Source organism: Salmo salar, chromosome 02 (genome assembly GCF_965601325.2).
Source record: "Salmo salar chromosome 02, fSalSal1, whole genome shotgun sequence".
In the NCBI taxonomy this organism is placed as follows: Eukaryota; Metazoa; Chordata; class Actinopteri; order Salmoniformes; family Salmonidae; genus Salmo; species Salmo salar.
In genome coordinates, this window is record NC_138292.1 from 53833009 (window position 1) to 53847518 (window position 14510).

General features: G+C 44.1%; 1 protein-coding gene across 2 annotated transcripts; it reads right to left on the bottom strand.

The window, feature by feature from the left end:
* Window positions 1-1704: 1704 nt before the first annotated feature.
* LOC106585868 (malate dehydrogenase, cytoplasmic) lies at window positions 1705-13706 on the bottom strand. 2 transcript variants are annotated; one of them, XM_014172587.3, is made up of 9 exons: window positions 13332-13706; window positions 9670-9768; window positions 9364-9460; window positions 7772-7947; window positions 5942-6064; window positions 5432-5608; window positions 4592-4705; window positions 4101-4190; window positions 1705-2148 (listed from the first exon to the last, which is right to left on the bottom strand). In XM_014172587.3, the coding sequence occupies exons 1-9, from the start codon at window positions 13383-13385 to the stop codon at window positions 2026-2028; spliced, it is 1053 nt and encodes a 350-aa protein (XP_014028062.1). In that variant the 5' UTR covers window positions 13386-13706; the 3' UTR covers window positions 1705-2025. The 2 variants fall into 2 exon arrangements, with proteins under 2 accessions (XP_014028062.1, XP_014028070.1); XM_014172595.3 differs by lacking the exon at window positions 13332-13706 and adding an exon at window positions 10641-10893.
* Between the last annotated feature and the right edge of the window lie 804 nt (window positions 13707-14510).

Consider the following 14510-nt stretch of genomic DNA (forward strand, 5'->3'; position numbering starts at 1 on the left):
GATCAGTGTGGCAGATGTGTTGTTGCCTACCTTTACCACCTGGGGGTGGCCTGTCAGGAAGTCCAGGATCCAGTTGCAGAGGGAGGTGTTTAGTCCCAGGGTCCTTAGCTTAGTGATGAGCTTCGTGGGCACTATGGTGTTGAACGCTGAGCTGTAGTCAATGAACAGCATTCTCACATAGGTGTTCCTTTTGTCCAGGTGGGAAAGGGCAGTGTGGAGTGCGATTGAGATTGCGTCATCTGTGGATATGTTGGGGCGGTATGCGAATTGGAGTGGGTCTCGGGTGTCCGGGAGGATGGTGTTGATGTGAGCCATGACCAGGCTTTCAAAGCACTTCATGGCTACCGACGTAAGTGCTACGGGGCTGTAATCATTTAGGCCGGTTACGTTCGCTTCCTTGGGCACAGGGACTATGGTGGTCTGCCTTTCAGATGGCAACTCTGCTGACTAATCTGAGTATTAGTCAAGAATGACTTTGTTCAGTAGATTGCCTAAATCATTTTCTTCTCAGATAGTCTTTTTCCCTTTAATAGCCTTTCTTCCCAAACATCTTTGAGGCTTAATCCACCCCTCCAAATAATCCCCAAATACACCCCAAACCTCAGTGGAGGCCTTCTGTTTTTGGGCCCAGTACCATGCCTTTTTGGCCCACCAGACTCCCTGGTTCTGGTGGTCAGCTGATGAGGGATGAGGGACCAAAAGCCTGAAAATACATTCCAGAAATTGATCAAATACTATAAACTAAGATCTCTATGTGATCTCTTCAAATAGTTCCAAAAAGCCTAGCCTATATAGTCTTTGATCGCTTTCTGAAATTTGATTGCAAATATTGGACATTCAATGAAAGATGGACATCAATGACTTGAGAGAGACCTGACACCAGTGACAGCCGCTGTGTTGGTAAAGGAACACTTTCATTCCAGCAATTGAGAAAATATTATAAAATGTTTAAAACAATTCATATGTAATTTAATTGGATCCCTCTTCTCTGGAGTGGGGTGTATGGGTCTTCCGGACCACCCTCTGCCTGCATAGCACAGCTCACCAAACAGTAGACAAAGTTCAGCCCCTGGCCACTGTGCAGTTTGTCAGGCACTGCAAAAGGGGCAGAGTGCCTTCCACTGGGCAGTCCAGGATGGTTGATTAAATGACGAGGTTCTCGGATGGTTGTAAAAAATAACTTTACATGCAACGGCTATTTTTGAAACATTGATAACTCCTGGTAAGAAATTATTGGGTAACAGGGAAATTAAAATCCCCTTCAAATCTTAGGCTTTTCACTACTTGAATCTTGTTAATATGGTTAAACTACCATTTGATCGATTTGAAAGGGTCACCGAGTAGTAAAACGCTGTCAACACTGCCACCATGTGGTCAAACGTTTCATTGCAAAGGGCAATGAACCTCACCATCCTTCACATCACCAACATCCTACATTTAGTGATTGTCTGTCTTTTTTCTGACTGACAAGATATTTAACTTCAGAAATACCCTCTTTGATCACAATACTTTGAGTTCAACATGTTTGAAGGCTCAACGGAAAGAGGGGGTAGAAAAATTATTACTCAACATTTCCCTAGTCGTGATATAACTTCCATACACATATATATAAATACAACTTTCATATTTTTATTAACTGGAAAAATAACAGAAAACCCTAGCTTTAAAGATATTTATTCAAATAACCAACCACAATCCACAGTATGGGTTTTCAGTTGTATCTGTTTTTATTGTTAGATAACATGTACAAGTACAGTAGAACTATTGTGCGTTACCATCTACCCAAAGGACAATCCTCCAGTGTCTTCTGACAAAGGCCAACGTTTAGATAGCATTTTTTTATTACAGGTTTATTATTAAAATAACCTTTACCTTAAACACACATACATACAGAGAGGTACACACACACGCCAATTGTGCAGGGGACTCGAGTGGGGGTATTGGTCACAGACGTGAGTCAGGAGGGTTCTGGGGGTCTTCTAAGTGCTGCTGTTGTGGCGGTGTGCCTGTAGGTGGCACTGCGAGTCACTGGCTCAGGAAGGACAGGGCCGTGTCTCGCTCCTCCACCAGCTCGGCGGCTGTGGCGTCCATCTTGGCGCGGGAGAAGTCGTTGATAGGCAGACCGTCATGGATATTCCACGACTTGTTCTGTGGGGAGAATATGGATGAGGATCAAACGGGGGCTCTTTAGCACATCTCATCTAGTCCAGGATCACAACTACAGTACATGACTACAGTACCCATAATGCTCTGCGTAACACAGTTGTGTCACGATTTTCCAATTGCAAATGAATGCGGCAAAAGTCTGTGTAAACTGCTGGCTTGCAACAGTAGGCCTATGTTGGTATAACCTATACTCTGAAAAGCGGGTGTTGGGTAACAATGACTTTCAATAACCACCCATCGGTGAATGATATATAAACTCAGCAAAAAAAGAAAACATCCTCTCACTGTCAACTGCGTTTATTTTCAGCAAACTTAACATGTGTAAGTATTTTTATGAACATCACAAGATTCAACAACTGAGACATAAACTGAACCAGTTCCACAGAAATGTAACTAACAGAAATGGAATAATGTGTCCCTGAGGGGGGTCAAAATCAAAAGTAACAGTCAGTATCTGGTGTGGCCACCAGCTGCATTAAGTACTGTTAGTGCATCTCCTCCTCATGGACTGAACCAGATTTGCCAGTTCTTGCTGTGAGATGTTACCCCACTCTTCCACCAAGGCACCTGCAAGTTCACGGACATTTCTGGGGGGAATGGCCCTAGCCCTCACCCTCCGATCCAACAGCTCCCAGACGCGCTCAATGGGATTGAGATCCGGGCTCTTCGCTGGCCATGGCAGAACACTGACATTCCTGTCTTGCAGGAAATCACGCACAGAACGAGCAGTATGGCTGGTGGCATGTCATGCTGGAGGGTCATGTCAGGATGAGCCTGCAGGAAGGGTACCACATGAGGGAGGAGGATGTCTTCCTTGTAAACGCACAGCGTTGAGATTGCCTGCAATGACAACAAGCTCAGTCCGATGATGCTGTGGCACACCACTCCAGACCACAACGGACAATCCACCTCAAAAACGATCCCGCTCCAGAGTACAGGCCTTGGTATAACGCTCATTCCTTCAACGATAAACGCAAATCTGACCATCACCCCTGGTGAGACAAAACCGCGACTTGTCATTGAAGAGCACTTTTTGCCAGTCCTGTCTGGTCTAGTGACGGTGGGTTTGTGCCCATAGGAGAGGTTGTTGTCGGTGATGTTTGGTGAGGACCTGTCTTACAACAGGCCTACAAGCCCTCAGTCCAGCCTCTCTCAGCCTATTGCGGACAGTCTGAGCACTGATGGAGGAATTGTGCATTCCTGGTGTAACACGGGCAGTTGTTGTTGCCATCCTGTACCTGTCCCGCAGGTGTGATGTTCGGATGTACCGATCCTGTGCAGGTGTTGTTACACGTGGTCTGCCACTGCGAGGACGATCAGTCCGTCCTGTCTCTCTCTAGCGCTGTCTTAGGCGTCTCACAGTACGGACATAGCAATTTATTGCCCTGGCCACATCTGCAGTCCTCATGCTTCCTTGCAGCATGCCTAAGGCACGTTCACGCAGATGAGCAGGGACCCTTTCTTTTGATGTTTTTCCAGATTCAGTAGAAAGGCCTCTGTGTCCTAAGTTTCCATAACTGTGACCTTAATTGCCTACCGTCTGTAAGCCGTTAGTGTCTTAACGACTGTTCCACAGGTGCATGTTCATTAATTGTTTGTGGTTAGTTGAAAAAGCATGGGAAACAGTGTTTCAACCCTTTACAATGAAGATCTGTGAAGTTATTTGGATTTTTGTGAATTATCTTTGAAAGACAGGGTCCTGAAAAGGGGAAGTTTCTTTTTTTGCTGAGTTTATATGTTATATTAATACACCTTGCCAGGGTTGATTAGTTATGTCCATAGAGATGCTAGACAACCCATCTCCTATGTATACAATGGCCTCTTCTGTGACAGAACGAGCAGTGCCATTGAGGGCTATGAGTGACAAGTTTTGGCAATTCATAAATAAACTGTGGCACAAGAGCCCTCAAACCATCTCTATGGTTATGCCTTACCTTGATATGAACAGGGAATGAGTAAATTAGGTCTTCGGGGATTCCGTAGGAGTTTCCACCAGCGTACACACCCATAGACATGAACTCACCCTGAAAATAACAACAGGACAAAACAGTCAGGCCAGGGACTCAGCTTCACAAAACACAACATTTTGGTAACTTCCCCCCCAAATTCCCAGAAATCCTAGGAAAGTTAGCAGAATTATGCAACCCCATGATATTAGATTCCCACTTAAGAGTACTGCCAATTAAAATGAATTTGTCTGAGACATCCAAACAAAACGCTTTGCATGTTTGTGGATTCTTCCAGATTGAAAATAAAAGAGTCACAGTGCTCTGTTCCAAGATATCACTTTTCAAAATATAAACATTTGGACAATGTTAGTTGTTTAGCATTAAATGTTAGTGTTTTATGGTGTTTGGGGGGGAAAAAAGGGTTCGCTGCAGACCCTTGACGTCATTCCACCCCACCTCCCAAACACACGGCTTACATCGAGAGTGCCGAACCACCAGTCCCTCATGTGGTCACAGATGGCCTTGGCGGCAGACATGGCACTGGAGAGCTTCCTGGCCTTGATGACGGCGGCACCACGCAGCTGCACCGTCTGCAGGAGACAGAGAGGAGAGGAAGAGAGAGCGGGGGGGAAGAGAGGGATTTAGGACTGCTTCATTACAACTAAAGGAACAACACTGGACTAAAGAGACTAATAGATTCAGTGAAAATGCTTGGTATTCAGATAAGATATTATTGAAAGATGAGATATGGGGTCCAGATGACACCCACAACCTACAGTCGCTTTTCCATGAATAGGGATTCAGTCAGGTAAGGATCGCACATTTAGAATACCTATGAGCTATGCATACGCAACATAGGTGCAAATAGCTGATCATTAATATGTATAACTACATTCATAAAGCATTATTATTTATTTTTTTACTTATCTATTTTTTTTACTTAAGACTTATTTTTCTTAAAACTGCATTGTTGGTTAAGGGCTAGTAAGTAAGCATTTCACTGTAAGGTCTACACCTGTTGTATTCGGCGCATGTGACTAATAAAATTTGATTTGATTGTGAGCAGTAGTCCAAGTTATGTGTGCAGATTTGGGTGTCGAATTGTTTACTTTTTCGTAAAAGCATGAAACTTGGTACATTTGTACAGTTTGAGGCCATGAACATTTTCATAAATGAAGCCATAAAATTATATTTTTTTTAAATGGCAGAATAATGGGTTTTGAAGCAAATTGTTAGAATGCCCTATAGTACATGTTTTATGGGAAATGATGTCAAAATGGGTTAGGTCAGAAGAGCCAAAACTACAGTTCACTTACAGAGATGAAGTCTCCTTTGAGCCAGCTGTCGTCCTTCACGGCGTTGTACGCCTCCACCTCTTTGCCATGCACGTTGACCATGGCGTGGTGCACGTCGGGGTACTGGGTAGATGAGTGGTTGCCCCAGATGATGACGTTCTTGACTGCGTCGGCGGGCACGCCACAACGCATCGCCACCTAGAGGCCGACACAGGCTGTGATGCAATTCATGGGATTTTTGACCATATTGGTATACTCATTCAATTGTTTCAGATCTAATTCCAAATTCACTTACAGCCCCTACACCTTATGCACTTGTAGAGATAAGACAATTGACTAGGTTTAGGCAATATGGTAAAATTTCCAACTAGCCAATCATATTGGTCATACTTAATCCTCTCAGATATCCAGAAGTACATAGGGTATCATAGGGTACATAGGGGATCCATTTGGGATTGGACATTACATCAAGTGCCTAGAGGCTAGGAACTAGTGTCTTTTTCAGGACGGAGCCTTTTGGCTTTGGCCTACCTGGGAACGGGCCCTGTTGTGGTCTAGACGGGTCAGGCAGGAGAAGTTCTCCTTGGGGATGGAGGGGGCTGACTTGGAGGCAATTAGACAGTTGGTGTTAGCAGGGTTTCCCACAACCAAGACCTGAGAGAAAGAGAGAGAGCGAGAGGTTAGAAACATCAAAGAGTCATCACTCACCCAAACTACAGATTCAAGAACAGCTCCATTTCAGAGTAGGAAACAAGAATAGGATAAGTCCTATTTTAAGTCCTCCTCTTTATTTGTGCCATTGTATGTGACTATTTATACATCTAAAAGAATACACATGGTTTATGCAAGCAGAGATGGCACATCCTCAGAAAGAGTAGCAGAGACCTCCCGAGTGGCAGAGACCTCCCGAGTGGGGATTGGACGGCCGGGATGTCCTTGTCCCGTCGCACTCTAGCGACTTCTGTGGCGCTGACACGGTCGCCAGTTGTACGGTGTTTCCTCTGACACATTGGTGCGGCTGGCTTCTGGGTTAAGCGAGCAGTGTGTCAAGAAGCAGCAAGACTGGGTTGTGTTTCGCCTCCCCCGAGTCCGTACGGGAGTTGCAGCGATGGGACAAGACTAACTACCAATTGGATATCACAAAATTAATATATATTTAAAAAATGCAAATATATATAAAAAAAAAAAAGAGTAGCAGTGCAACTGAGAAACATGAGTCACGACTAAGGGAAATGCTGACACTTTCTAAATGGCCTATAAATCAATATAAGACAGATGTCACGCACAGAATACATCCCCTTTAAATGAAGGTCAAGGATTAGCTCGATTTAAAGGGATTGTTGTGTGTACATGAGTGTTATGGCTGCCAGCGCCAATCCTAGAAAGATAACATCTCCCGCCATTATGACCCTGAGCAAGGCACTCAACCCCTAAACTACTCACCGTGCCGCTGTACTGTTTCTGGCTAATGTGGGTACTTGGGTGTGCGTATATAGGAGGGATTGGGTAAAGTAGAATCCACATTTCCGTCTGGTATGGATCAATAAAGTATTCTTCTTCTAAAAAACACACTTACTTTAGAGGACGGGCATTCAGTTCTTGTGTAGCTATGTAGATAATATAGAAACCTGCCCATTCATATTCACACACATTCCTGGATCAGAAGTGTTCGACCTTGGCCATAGAAGAGGTGAGGCTTTGTTCGTCACACTGACGTCTAGTTGTTGCTGCAAACCCGCAGTGGCCAAAGGGCCCCTTGTGACACCAGTGACTGCAGTGTGTACACACACACACACAACACAGCGTGGAGTAGTTTTCCTCCCTGGCTTTGGAACCCAGCCCATTCCACACAGGATTAATAGCCTGTAAGATGTGAACTTGTGCCTATACCATAGAAGTATAAGGCTGTCCAAAACAAACGGGCCCGTTTTAAATGTGAAAAGGTCAAACTATAGTCTGATTTGTCAAAAAGGTTTGTATGACTTTAAAGGAAGGAAAGTTGTAAAATCTGGTTCATGTCAAATGTCCTAGAGGTATTGCATCAAGTCTTTAACATGAATCAAAAATGTATCTCACTAAAATGTTACATCTGTAAAAGCAAATGAACCTTTCCCCAAAACACCCTTTAACATCATTCAACACCCCACAACCAGTACTGTTGTGCCTTTATGTCCCTTGATTATCGTTAGCAATGAGAGCTATCTGTTTGGTGCGGGGTGTGTGTGTGTGTGGTGTGTGTGTGTGTGTGTGTGTGTGTGTGTGTGTGTGTGTGTGTCTCTCCCTCTCTCTAGCCAGGCTGCTGCTGCTCTGTGGCAGTGGCCTGAAACATGCCGAGTCATAGACACGCAGAGGGACAGTTACCCTGACGGATTTCTTGGCGTACTTCTCCAGGGCAGCCCCCTGGGTCTTAAAGATGGCCACGTTGGCCTTCAGGAGGTCCTTCCTCTCCATGCCCTCCTTCCTGGGCATAGAGCCCACCAAGATGGCTGCGTCCAGATCCTTGAAGCCCAGCTCCACCTTGTCGGTGGGGATGACCTCTGTGGATGAAGATGGGGGTGGGGTGACGGTTAGTTACGATGGATATTGTGTTGGATAGAGTGGATGTGGTTGTCAACGTTGTGTTACTGCCCCATTTGTAGAGAGATGCATGTTTGTATTGGATTCAGCAATGAACATAAAATTCAGATTTTACATAAAAGCAATACAATTATGATTTTAAGATGCGTTAAAAACACAATTTCTATAAGACAAATTAAGCAAAGAATGTCTGCTAAAGTTAGTAAAATAGTAAATCCGCTCTCTCCACTGGCTTCCAGTTGAAGCTCGCATCCGCTACAAGACCATGGTGATTGCCTACGGAGCTGTGAAGGGAACGGCACCTCCATACCTTCAGGCTCTGATCAGGCCCTACACCCAAACAAGGGCACTGCGTTCATCCACCACTGGCCTGCTGGCCCCCCTACCTCTGAGGAAGCACAGTTCCCGCTCAGCCCAGTCAAAACTGTTCGCTGCTCTGGCACCCCAATGGTGGAACAAGCTCCCTCACGACGCCAGGACAGCGGAGTCAATCACCACCTTCCGGAGACACCTGAAACCCCACCTCTTTAAGGAATACCTAGGATAGGATAAAGTAATCCTTCTAACCCCCCCCCCCCCTTAAAAGATTTAGATGCACTATTGTAAAGTGGTTATTCCACTGGATATCATAAGGTGAATGCACCATTTTGTAAGTCGCTCTGGATAAGAGCGTCTGCTAAATGACTTAAATGTAAATGTAAATGTAGTAGGTGTGGTGACAGTTTCTGTTTGTGGTGGTAGCTAAACCATTTATTTACCTTTTTAAATTGACAGTATTTATAATTTCAGGCTCATCTGGGTGTACATGAATTCAAGATAAGGGAAGGACAAACAGTCTCTGTGTGGAAAATGCCCTTAGGTAGTTGTGCACACACACACACCAGGTTATTTCCAAACAGATAGTCTAGCACTCAGTGGCTCCACCTTGCTGATAAATTCTCTCCTTTCTTGAAACCCTGCCAAATGTGCTGATTTTGTAGATAATGTTTGCTCTGTGGCCACGAATGAAAAACTCTTTCCCTGTTTTATCAGGATGAACTTCAGTCAGGGCTCATTGGTGTAGGAGATGTCTTGTACCGACCCTCCCCTATTGTTGCCCCACCACTCCCAGGATTGGTTGGAATTTCCTACAGGCCCTTGGGAACCGACTAATAGGAGGCCTACTTTCTGACACTCCTTCCCACAGCGGTCTGTTGTGGACCATTCCTGCTGCTGTGAAGTTAGTGCTATTGGAAAAGTACCACAGCTACAGGGAGGCACAAATACAGTTCACACTGGGAGGACACAATGTAAATCATGCCAAAAAGCATACCTATGTATTAAAAGTGCATATGTTCTCACCACCAGCCCAGGCAGAATAGAAAAGCATTGCTCACCCCTCAGGAGTGGGAGAGCACAGTCCTGCAGCTCCATCACAACCCCATCCAGAACCGGCAACATGGGAGGGATGTCCAACAGGACCAAGATGATGGGCTAGAACAGAAACGAATGCAAAGAGGGATTTTTCTTTCTTTCTTCAAGCCACTCGGCCCCTCCCGACCTGTGCCAAACAATGCACATCCCATGTATAATTCACACGCGCGTAACGACATGTTACAATATCCATCTGCCTCCTGTGCTCGAGGACAAAGCTGATTTGAAAGAGAGAGCGTGCGGATAGAAGTAGGCCTTGGCCGTGTTACCTGGTCCTTGCCGAAGACATCTCCCTTGGCGATGCTGTACAGCAGAGAGTAGGCGATCTGTCCAGCAGCGCCAGTCACCAGCACACGGATTGGGTCGGCCTGCAAAACAACACACACCATACTCATTCTGTGCAATCTTCCAACACAGCAGTAATGACCTACATAGCAGGGATAAGCAAATGAAGCGGCAGTGATCGCGTCTGACTGCTATGTTGATTAAAATGACAAAACTCAAGTGTCGACAGATGGAAACGCACTTTGCATTTGCGGGCAGAGGACCTGAATGAAAGAAAGACGATGATGCCATTTTCTACTAAATGCCACGCGCGAAAGTCTTTACATGCTGACCACACCGCGGCTACATTGTTGCTAGCGTGAAAAAGCGGAAACAATTTCCTAATCAGGCACTTTACGTTATCTTCTTCATTTCGGAATTGTAGTCTAGAGACTATAAAAAAAATCCAGCATCCTCATTTCTTAAAATCAAATCAAACGTTTTGTCACATGCGCCGAATACAACCTTAGTGAAATGCTTAATTACAAGCCCTTAACCAGAAATGCAGTTAAGAAAAAATACCTACAAAACAATACCTAAAAGAAAATAAGAACTAAAAGTTACAACTAATTAAAGAGCGGCAGTAAAATAACAATAGCGAGGCTTTAATACAGGGGTTACCGCACAAGATGGCTGGTTGGCCATCTTTCTGACTAACGTTATGAATGAATTCAGAAATAGATGGTGAACGTTAGCCAGAAATCTTTGCTGAAACAACAGACTAATCTTTGATCAAACATAAGATTAACCGCTGATGCTAGCTCCCGGCTTCAATGACAAGTGGACCCAAAACCCCAAGTTGCTCATCAACAATGACAAGCATCTGTTTTCCTACCTAGCAAACACTTTCGATGCATCATTCATATAACTAACAGTTAGCCATAACTGACAGCAACTAAATAAACATACACCTTACCATATTCACTTGAGATAGAGGATCTAGTTAAGCCTGCAGACACTGTTTCTCCCGCTAGGACTAGACAGAAGGGTCACCTCTGCGCTTGTATTGAAATGTATGACGGTGGCGCACTGGATTCCTGTCCTGGGATCTGTAGTTGAATATTCACTGATGCTGGTCTTTTTACCCGCTCAAGTCACGAAAAGGAACACATTCCCCATGACAAACCGCTGCAGCGCCAGCTCCTTCTTATCGTAGGCCAGGCCCATATGACCTTACATGGACCATAGATCTAAATAAAAAAATCTGTGTGGGCAGCGTTCATATTTCTCCTTTTACAAATACCTTGCTTCTTGCGTCTTTCAGCCGCACATTTTTTTTTTATAACTTTTTAAAAATAAATTAACAGACATTCATCACTCCTCTAGAAGGACTGGATAGACAGTATCCTAGGGATTTTCTGTACACAGTCATTCTTACTGTAGCCTAATCAATGAATGAAGGAGGATAGCATAGTATTAACACTTGGCCAAGCTTTTTTTTAAATCTATTTTTAAGAAAACACAACATTTTAATCTATATACACTTCATTAATCAGAGATATACATTAGAGTTGTGTTGGGATGTTATTAGTGGATTTTTGGTAGCCTGTGCCAAGTTGAATTCAGCCAATGAATTCAACCCCTTGCCTATACCCTGACATCAATCTATGTCTACTTTTACAAATGCATCACACCTACATTACACCACACAACATTGTCCTATAAAGATTGAGCCTGCCGACAGGATAAATGTTTAGCAAATCAAAAACATGCTTTATAAATGATCTATTAATGGCTTATAATTAAAGTTAATAAGACTAAGACATGATAAGACATTACCAACAATATTTCAAGCAATGATTAATTCAACCACCCAACAAAAGCCTGATTAGACGGAGTCAAAGGTTGGTTCTGTGACTTACTACTAAGCAAATATTAATGGCCATTGTCTGTAAGATGGATACACTTCTCTTTCATTGCCTCATTGCTTCATGACCACTGATAAGTGAAAGTGCTGGACAAGATTTATCCATATTGGTTTAACTTGAATACCACTGTCCTCTCCCAGCCTTACTACCTGCATCTTTATTTAGTAGGTGGGTAAAATCAAATAGGTAGTAGGCCAACTGGTAGCCTAATTCAAACAGAAAATACGATTCATCCTCAAGTAGTAAATCTAATGTCCACCTAACTTTTTCTAACAGGACACTATTGGAACAAGATGTCTGTCTGTAGCCTCCACTGGGGCACGAGTGTGGTCATTTGAAGTCAAGTGCAGTGATGTGGCTCTGGTAGACTAGTCACGAGCTGCTTGGCAATAGAACAGACTAAAGTGGCATTATCTTCACAACTGATGAGCAGGCATATGAGCTTTTTATTCTAGGGCGGGGGTAAGAACAAGGTTAGGTTTAGTGAATCCAATTTAGTTTGGATGCACCATAATTCCATCGTTTCTGGCATGTCCCTCTGTGGATGCATTCAGAGTTTTCAAAATTACTCGTTTCAAGAACTAAGCCTGTTGACTTTTATCTATAATTCATGTCCACTCTATTACATCAAGCAACCAGGACCTAACACAGACATGCAGCCGAGTATTTGCCACAGCAGATTTAACATGTCACTTAGTTATTATTTACCATTACTTAAGTTGTATTAGTCGTATATACAGGATATACACGGTATACACCATCTAACAAAACGCTACATGGCTACAAATGTGATTATTGTTATGCAAACAGATATAAAAACGAATCATAAACTGGGTGGTTCGAGCCCTGAATGCTGATTGGCTGACAGCCGTGATATATCAGACCTATACCACGGGTATGACAAAACATGTATTTTTACTGCTCTAATTACGTTGGTAACCAGTTTATAATAGCAATAAGGCACCTCGGGGGTTTGTGGTAAATGACCAATATACCACGGCTAAAGGCTGTATCCAGGCACTCCGCGTTGCATCGTCCTTGCATTAGAACAGCCGTTAGCCGTGGTATATGGCCATATAGCACACCCCTCGTGCTTTATTGCTTAATTAGATCCATTTCATTAGGATTGTGGGAAGTGGGGCATTAATGTTACATAATCGCCAGGTGAAAATAGTTGGCTTCCCTATGGAGGCAGCGCCTGTCTGTCGCACCGGGTGGCAAGGAGCTATCCATGCTGTAATCTGCAATGAACACCCGCTCGCGTTCTTTACCAAAGCTGCCGAGGGGAGGCAGTCAGTGAATTAATGATGATGTGGTCACACAGACAGTACTGTCCAGCCACAGACACTTTGTTCAAGTCTGTAGGCTATTATGAATGAGTAGGCCTCACAGTAGTGTACTCAATTCCAATGTCTTGTTGACTGAGGATAGATACCCCCAAATAGTAGCCTATGGGCCTATCATTTTCTAGTCGACAGTGTCTACTACCCAGAAAGAATAGATGAAGCTTCGGCAAAAACTATCGGGGACCCGAATAAACCAATATTTCACTAGGCTACCCTATAGGATTAGGTTTGTAAGAGCTTATCGTGGTAATTCAACAAGACATAGGCTATAGGGAGGAGAGTCAATGTCAAATTGGCAACTGTAGTTTATTCAAAGGTAGCCTTAATATGTCGTTTGCGAGCCCCTCTGGTATGCTGGTGGCTGGTGCGGTCAAGGACAAGTAAGTGTCTTACCTCCGACGATGCCGCGCGCACCACTATGTACATCGCTGTCAACAAAGTCAACATGGTGAACCCGGATCCGTCCCCCTCGCTACAGTATGTCAGCCCGTCTGTCTTTGCGAGTCCAGCCGAAAAGAGTTTAGGGCGAGATAGTCGGGGAGAGAAGGACCTAGAGAGTGGTGCAACAACCTCAGGGAAACGCGAGCCCCGAGGAGAGAAACGCGCTCCGCTATGCAGTTATACTCGGATCCGCTATCTATCAGTCTCACCCAGGAGTCACCTCCACTCTCTCTCGCACTACAGTCTAGTCCGCTAATAAGCTTTAGTAGACTAAAATAGATTGACTGCGCCGTAATCTTTTGCCCATTAATGAGCACTGTTGCATAAAGTGTAGCCTATCCTAATGATCAAGTCTGGGTTGAGACGGGGGTTTGGTTGATGACATCACTAGTTTACAATTGAGAACCGCAGAGGTGTGGTATGTTTTGAGGGGATCACATAAGGACACCATAATGTACAGTACCAGTCAAAGGTTTGGACACACCTACTCATTCAAGGGTTTTCTTTATGTTTGACTATTTTCTACATTGTAGAATAATAATGAAGACATCAAAACTAAGAAATAACACATGGAATGATATATTAACCAAAAAAAGGTGTTAAACAAATCAAAATCTATTTTATATTTGAGATTATTCAAAGTAACCACCCTTTGCCTTGACAACAGCTTTGCACACTCTTGGCATTCTCTCAACCAGCTTCATCTGGAATGCTTTTCCAACAGTCTTGAAGGAGTTCCCACATATGCTGAGCACTTGTTGGCTGCTTTTATTTCACTCTGCGGTCCGACTCATCCCAAACCATCATAATTAGGTTGAGGTCAGGTGATTGTGGAGGCCAGGTCATCTGACGCAGCACTCCATCACTCTCCTTCTTGGTCAAATAGCTCTTACACAGCCTGGAGGTGTGTTGGGTCATTGTCCTGTTGAAAACAAATGATAGTCCCACTAAGTGCAAACCAGATGGGATGGCGTATCGCTGCAGAATGCTGTGGTAGCCATGCTGGTTAAGTGTGCCTTGAATTCTAAATAAATCACTGACAGTGTCACCAGCAAAGCAACCCCACACCATCACACCTCCTCCTCCATGCTTCATGGTGGGAACCACACATGTGGAGATCATCCGTTCACC